This window comes from Haplochromis burtoni, unplaced genomic scaffold (genome assembly GCF_018398535.1).
Source record: "Haplochromis burtoni strain Fernald_Lab_line unplaced genomic scaffold, NCSU_Asbu1 Contig_256, whole genome shotgun sequence".
Taxonomy (NCBI): domain Eukaryota; kingdom Metazoa; phylum Chordata; class Actinopteri; order Cichliformes; family Cichlidae; genus Haplochromis; species Haplochromis burtoni.
In genome coordinates, this window is record NW_024582617.1 from 737,368 (window position 1) to 744,821 (window position 7,454).

The window sequence follows — 7,454 nt, forward strand, 5'->3', positions numbered from 1 at the left end:
TGTAAAGCGCTTTGGGGTCCTTAGGGACTAAGTAAAGCGCTATACAAGTACAGGCCATTTACCCTCTGTGTGCTGAGTCATTCACATAGCAACCTAGCACGGACAGGTTGGGGCACTGCAGAAAGCCTGCAATGAGGCCACTTGTGACCAATGCACGCCAGATTGTGTGTATGTGTGCAGCAATAAGAGGGAGTGGGAGAATCACAGGGAAAGAGAAGCAAAAGAAAACGTCTCTGTATGTTTTTCATGGACGAATGTGTGAGTGAGGAGCCTCTGAGAGGCAGGGTTCAATGTTTTGCAATTGTTTGACCTTTTCCTTTTTTTGGTGCAGTCATCGCCGTTTTCTAATACTCCCACTGTGTAGGTTGGCATGTAAGGAAAAAGGCAGTGATATACTTTATCTTTTTTTTTTTTTTACTCTTGGGGCAGTCTAGACAGGCCAGATAAGGAAATAAAAAGATCCCACTTCTAAAGGGAAAAAAGGCATTGATGAAACATAGGTGTGCCCTAGTTACTTGCTTTCCCAGAAAAGATCTGCGTGTTATGAACTACGTTCTTTTGGTTCGCAGTGAAAATGCCTGCCCATTATCCCTGGAAACATCACGGGACGATAAGCCAAAATTTAATATGAGCTCATGTGGTTTTCAAAAGGCAACAAAGCCACACTCCCCCACCCCCAAGGCGTCATGCAGTTTGAAAACTAGATACTTCAGTTTGGGTTTATTTCTAACTGTTTCTGTGATGCAAACAGAGACGAGTGTGGGGATTAGTAACATGGGAAATTTGGTCTTACTTCCTATACTGAAAAAATGCACATTCATATGACGTATGAAAGCCCCCATGGATCGCAGGCCTGATTACAAATCCTTTCAGACTCCATTCTTCTGATTCATCGCACACAGTACTGGGCTCACCAGACTCCCACATTTCTGCGTTGTAGCAGAATATTCAGAATAAACCTGTGCAATCATAAAGGTGAATGACACAGGTATCTGAATTCTGCAGCAATCCAGAATTTTCATGTATGGATTCACTGATTCAAATGTATCACATTAGCATAAAGATGTAACATCGTGTTTTTAAGAAGGTTTTTAGTTCATTTATGCGTATCTTCAAAACATTACATTCACGCTTGATGCAACTGTTAATGCTCTTTTTCTTAAATGGAACATACAAATAGCAATACTGTGATTATGATTACCTGCAGCTGAAGCCCATTTGCTTAAAGGTTTGATATGTTGTGTATCCAGACAAACTTTATTTGCCTTCCTGTCAACTCAAAGCACTCTGACCAGTCTCCTCTGACCTGTGATGAAACGTAGGTCAGATAATTGCTGATCACTGGATTTTTTTCTGTTTTTCTGACCATGTAAATCTTACAGATGTTTGTGCAGAAAAATCCCAGTAGGTCAGCAGTTTTGGGTTTTTTAAATACAGCCTGTCTGGCACCAACAACCGTGCTACATTCAGAGTCACTTAAATGACCATTCTGACGCTCAGTTCAAACTTCAGGTACATGCCAGCTGTCTTCATGCCCAAATGCACTGAGTTGCTGCCATGACTGATTAGATATTTGTGATAACCACTGAACAGGTGTACCTAAGAAGTGGCCTTTTAGGTACACCTGTTTTTGTTCACTTTGTTTTGCTTACATGCTACTTTTTTGAACGTTCAACTTCTTTCTTTCTTTCTTTCTTCATCATCATTTTTTTCAGATATGAGATAAGATTAAAAAAGAGAGAGAATAATAAAAATAAACAAAATAAAATCAGGGCTGTAAACACTGGTAAACTGTGGAGAAGTTTATAGGGGAGACTGGGGACAGCTGCAACGAGGGACGGTTACAACTGTCCCCGGGGTTGTGAACTACAATTCTTTTATTCAAAAAAAGAGAGCACCTGATATCAGATGTATTTATCTTTGGCTGTCAGACAAATGTGTTTCATCTATCAAAATGAGTTTGGTTTAGTCCAAACTGTCTGGGAATAACCTACAAGTCCAAACGTAGAATTTTAATGATGATAGTGATGACTTTGCAGCTTACTGACTTAGAAATTATTCACAAAGCAGGAACTCCAGCAACACTTGAGGGAAGATGAACAACTTTAATAATAGACCAACGCGTTTCGGCTTGTGGCCTTCATCAGGGTCATAGTAAAACATTTTAAAATTGCTTAAATACAAGACAGGAAACAGAAACAAATTTCAAATTAATCAGTCAAAACTTCATAGATAGGTCAGCTGACATATAATAGGTAGGTATTGGTTAATTTGAAATTTTTTTCTGTTTCCTGTCTTGTATTTAAGCAATTTTAAAATGTTTTACTATGACCCGATGAAGGCCACAAGCCGAAACGCGTTGGTCTATTATTAAAGTTGTTCATCTTCCCTCAAGTGTTGCTGGAGTTCCTGCTTTGTGAATTCTTTTATCCTCTCCATGCACCTTGGAAGCAGGTGAAGTTGTGCCAGAAAATTCTTTTTGCTGACTTAGAAATTATGACTATTCCACTGCTCAAAATAAAATAAATAGCTGCAGAATTTCATTTTATTTTGCAATGTCATAGTACACTGTGACAAAAAGTGATGCAAATTAATTAAATACTAAAGTTGAAAATCTTAACCAACATAGCCTGCTTAGTTTTGTTGACCGCGGAACTATTTCTTTGGTTTGAGCTCCCTCTGGCGGTGAGAACAGAAACTGCAGCCACGGGGCGGCATTGAGTCAGCGGAAGTCAAAGTATCGGCGAGGGAGGAAAGAAGGGGGAGGCCCGGAAGTCGCCTGTCTGCCAGTGACAGCCCACATAAGAAAAAAAGCACTGCAGAAATAATTTTTTTAAAAAGGATTTGCGCGCGAACGCTTCTGCTTTTCGGTTTAATATAAATCACCCGAATCTCCGCAGACATGTCGAAGAATACCGTGTCCGCCCGCTTCAGGCGAGTGGACGTGGACGAATACGACGAGAACAAGTTTGTGGACGAGGAGGACGGAGGAGAAAATCAGCTGGGTCCTGACGAGGCAGAGGTGGACTCGCTCATCAGACAATATCCTTTACGAGATTAGCTAGCCCGCCCGTTAGCCTACACGGCGTGCTGAATGAAAGTGCCGCGGTGGCCTGTGCAGCGTGCCCGTAAGGTTCAGATCTATCCGCACACTTCACTTAGCTTTCGGGGATGCTAGCTGCATGGATGGGCGTTTAGCTAGCAGGCCAGTCACTGCCCCGACTTGCCTGACAGTCACATTCCAGGGATTGCGCTCCAAGATTGAACAAGCGGGCGTGCGTCACTTTTACTGAGTTCACCCTCCTGCCCAGGTCTGCTTTCTCCCTGATGCTGCAAGTGCATTTTAGGGTGTGGTGAACCCGGCATCTCGCAGAGGGTCAAAAGAGCTTTGTAGGCCATATAGGGCTCGAAGGCGCTCCACTTCCCCATTGAGCAACTCCTCCCAGCGCGTGTTACAACAGAGAAAACTCAAAACATCAAAGCAAAACACAGTCAAGCAATCTTGAGCAATCGCTGTATGACAGAGATTTGCCGGTACGGTAGCTCTTTATTTAGTGGCGCGAGAAATCTCCCCGTCTGTGTCTGTAGGGATCAATATCCACATTCAAGTAAATGACTGGAACCTGAACAGCGTCACTGTGGAAGCACTCAGGCTTCAGTCACTTATTTGTACAAGTGCTGTTTCCCCTGTGCCTGAGCAGTTTTGCTACCATGGACTGCAATAAGGTCGAGCGTCTTTATGAAGCATACTTACGGCTGCTTAGTGTAGAAAACCACCAATCAGGAGACTGAGCAATGCTGCAAACAGAATTATTTGGGGGGAATGGAGCTGTGGAAGGTGTTTAATACATTTTTGATGATTAACAGAGCTGCGGGGCATGAATGTATTTGTATTATTTAGGCAGTGACCTGCTCATAAAGCTGATTTAACTGAAAGACTTTGTGCTTTTAAAATTGGACTGCACTGATTGTGCAGCTTGTTCTTTATGAGAGACTAAGGCAAAGGCTAGTTTATAATTTTCTTTGCATCTGTTGTGATGGAGGCTGAGTCTTTGCTGTGCTGCTTCCTTAACCTTTCCTGCACAGGAAATCTCACGGAGGCTTTACACGCAGTACTGAAGAACCCACCAATCAACACAAAGAACCAGAACGTCAAGGTGAGCTCGGTTTTCCTCGTCAATAAAGCTTCAAGCGCCAGCACATTTTAATGCATCACTTTGAGAAACTTCAGATTCTTGATTTGCAGTATAGCAGTGATATTTGGTTCTTCTTAAGCTCTCCAAACTTAAACAATACAGCAGGAAGAAGCAGATCTTCAGCACCTTATAGCTGAGGTCCTTTCAGGGTGTGTGCAGCTCAAGGTCCAGTGGTCGATGATTTCACAGCCAGGTATACGAACTGACTGGAATGTGTAGCGACTCTGGCCTTCAGCCGTCTGCTCTCTCCTGGCCAGGACCGTGCGGAGGGTCTGGTGCTGAAGGTGCTCAGCTCCTTCAAGAGCGGTGACATCGAGAAAGGCGTGCAGTCTCTCGACAAAAACGGCGTGGACCTGCTGATGAAATACATCTACAAAGGCTTCGAGAGGCCGTCAGAGAACAGCAGCGCGGTCCTGCTGCAGTGGCACGAAAAGGTAAATATTCCCACCTCACTGTGGGATCTCCAGCGTCTTCTTGACCCAAAACAATAGACAAGTTCAACTTTTCCCGCAATGATACTCGTTCCACTTTGAAAACACCCAAAGGGTCAGATAACTGTGTTTCTCAGCTTCTAAATCAAACAGTTGTAGACGTTGTGCTTTAAACTTCATGTTCTTAATCTTCTTGGGTTAAAAACATACAGATTGGGTCATTATTCTGTCTGATACAGCAGGTTCATGTGCACGTAAATTAGGGGTTAATAATTGGTCCGAGTCATTTTCACACATGCGCTACAGCCTGGACGTGGTGGCAATAATGTTTATATCGCACGTCGCGTTACATTGAAACTCAGTGTTCAGAAGACAAACCTGCAGAGGTTTGCAATGCAGTGAAAGCAGCACAGAACTATCGAACAAATCGACTGCACTTAAGTGTAAGAAAACGATTTTAGTTGGTTTATTATGATCATCAAAAACAGTTTTTCTCTTTCTGTGTTCTCAGGCTCTGGCAGCTGGAGGAGTGGGAAGCATCGTCAGGGTACTGACGGCGAGGAAGACGGTGTAGAAGACGAGCAGCTCACTCCACATCCCTGACAGAGAGAGGGGGCGGTGCTCTGTTTATGTAACAGATGGCATAGGGACTAACAGGAAAACCAGATTTTTAACCCAATGAGATGTTTTCAAGCCAAGACTTTATTTCCTTTTTTTTTTTTTTAAAGTACAGTCTGGCTCGTATTAAGTTAAAAATGGGTTTTCCTGTGGAGTCCCTGCATGGTCATAGCTTAAATCGTACTCCTCACAGGGTGCTACAGATCATTTTGTACCCGTGTGTCTGTGCTGATTCCCCGACCTGTTAACCTTTATGTCGACGTCATTCCTGTGCACTGTGCGCCCAGCGGTTCCCAACTTACAGAGGTAAATGTTAGTAAAACTGCTCATGATCGAATCGCATAAAGCAGGGCTGTTGGTCAAAACCAGTAGAAACCAGAGCGCTCCCTGCTGGTCAGAAAGGTCGGGTGGCACCGCTGCGCGCACACGTTCATAGGAACAAACATGTTTTTCCATCGTCCACCGAATGTTTCAGGGATTTTATCTGTGAGGAAACTCTGAGTGTTTGGTTTCCATCGTCAGAGACTTCCAGATGGAATAAAAGCCGGGCTCCGCCCCTCTCGCTGTAACACTTGAAAAGCACAGTCACGCACAGAGGGTGGTGGATTTGCACAGGAGGAGGGGCTGGGGGGATTCATCCATCTATCCCCTCGTGCTGCCCCAGTTAAGGGTTATACCACCCACGATGCATCTCCATCGCCACTCTATTAATCCCACTTTGCTTGTGACCCCTCTGCTACTGAACAGGGCATTGATGTGGCTCTGCTGGTACTGTTCATCGCAGCGTCTCTGGAAAACGCGCCACCCAGAGAACGTGCGCTCACACGGTTTTGTTTTTTTTAAAAAACTTTTTCACTATTTAACAGAAAAACATTAATCTAGGATCAAACATCTGCTTTGTTTTCTTATTGTTTTGAGTGACGTTATTTTCGCCTCCACTCACTCAGTTAAAAACCGTTCGCAGGCCTGACACGCCGTTCGGTACGATGATGCGTTTTCTTCTTCTTTTTTGTGAACTGACGGGGAATTAATAGTTTAAAGAATAGATGATGTATTTTCAGTATTCACTTTAGCATTTCATACCTGACATTTGTTTTTCCAAGGTTTCAGGAATTTTGTCTGTGAGGAAACTGTTTGGTTTCCATCATCAGACTCCCTGATGGGATAAAAGCCGGGCTCCGCCCCTCTTGTTGTTTTTTCTATTTATCCTGAGAGTTTGTCTAATAATAAGAAGACTTTTCCAACACATTTTACATAATTTTCATCCGCCTTATTGGGTAGATGACATGTTGCCAAATGTTTTATTTTCGCTTTCATGGAATAACGTTGCTTACATCTGGGATTTAGTTCGGAGCTCGTGTGTTTAGAGAGTAAGTGGTGGATTTTATTACATTTTCTTTTGAAACCATGCAGTATATATGAGCATGAAAGAAACGCGTGTTGCGTGAGCTTTGCTCCGAGTGCAGACGTGATGATAGCTCCAGCGTTCGGTTCCTTTCTGCTTGTTTTCAAACACGGAGTTAAAGTTACTCATAGATTTTTATTTATTTGTTCATTTTTTTAAATATAAAACACAAGTCACTACAGTTGTGTTTTGTTTTTTTTCATCACCGGTTGATATTTAGACATGGGTTGTCATGTTTGAATACTGTCATCAGTGACGATGCATCCGGACATCAGACACCTTCTCTAATGCAGTAATGACTAGATTTACGAGCTTCGTGTATTTCTAGTCTGCGATGCTCTTCTGGGTGAGAAGATGTTGGAGCGCACCAAACTGATGTACAAACTGCCTTATTCCAATGTTCCTTTTTTATGTTTGTGCTTTTGGAAGAAAAACAACAATAAATTAAAATGTGTGAATGCTGAGTCTTAGCTGTGTCGTGATTATTTTGGATTGTGTCACAACTAAGCAACCAAAGTTCAATTTTTTAGTCAAAGATAAAGACAACGGTTGAACCGTACAGGTACAGAAGTGAGCGCACAACGTCTGAGAGACACTTTGGAGTGATGTACAACATGATAGATGATGCTTTACAGCAGAATATAAACTTTATCACATTGTAACAGCCCAGAGTCAACAATTTAGCAACTGTATGATGATGTCATGTCAACCTGACATCAAAGACCTGACAGGGACTAGAAAGAGAGCAGATTTCTCCTGTTTTGGCTTCCTGTTAAATCCAGAATTCAAAATCCTGCTCCTCAC

At 42.8% G+C, this 7,454-nt stretch overlaps 1 protein-coding gene across 1 annotated transcript; it reads left to right on the top strand.

The window, feature by feature from the left end:
* Window positions 1–2,739: 2,739 nt before the first annotated feature.
* Window positions 2,740–7,114, top strand: arpc5b (actin related protein 2/3 complex, subunit 5B). Its single transcript, XM_005938505.3, has 4 exons — window positions 2,740–3,042; window positions 4,085–4,157; window positions 4,454–4,630; window positions 5,139–7,114. The coding sequence occupies exons 1-4, from the start codon at window positions 2,903–2,905 to the stop codon at window positions 5,199–5,201; spliced, it is 453 nt and encodes a 150-aa protein (XP_005938567.1). The 5' UTR covers window positions 2,740–2,902; the 3' UTR covers window positions 5,202–7,114.
* The last annotated feature ends 340 nt before the right edge of the window (window positions 7,115–7,454 follow it).

Bases quoted from the DNA above. Each gene is read 5' to 3' on its own strand.
- arpc5b (XM_005938505.3), top strand. From the start codon at position 2,903: ATGTCGAAGAATACCGTGTCCGCCCGCTTCAGGCGAGTGGACGTGGAC. The intron at 3,043-4,084 runs ATATCCTTTACG...CCTTTCCTGCAC, and splicing joins GTGGACTCGCTCATCAGACA to AGGAAATCTCACGGAGGCTT. The intron at 4,158-4,453 runs GTGAGCTCGGTT...TCTCCTGGCCAG, and splicing joins CAAAGAACCAGAACGTCAAG to GACCGTGCGGAGGGTCTGGT.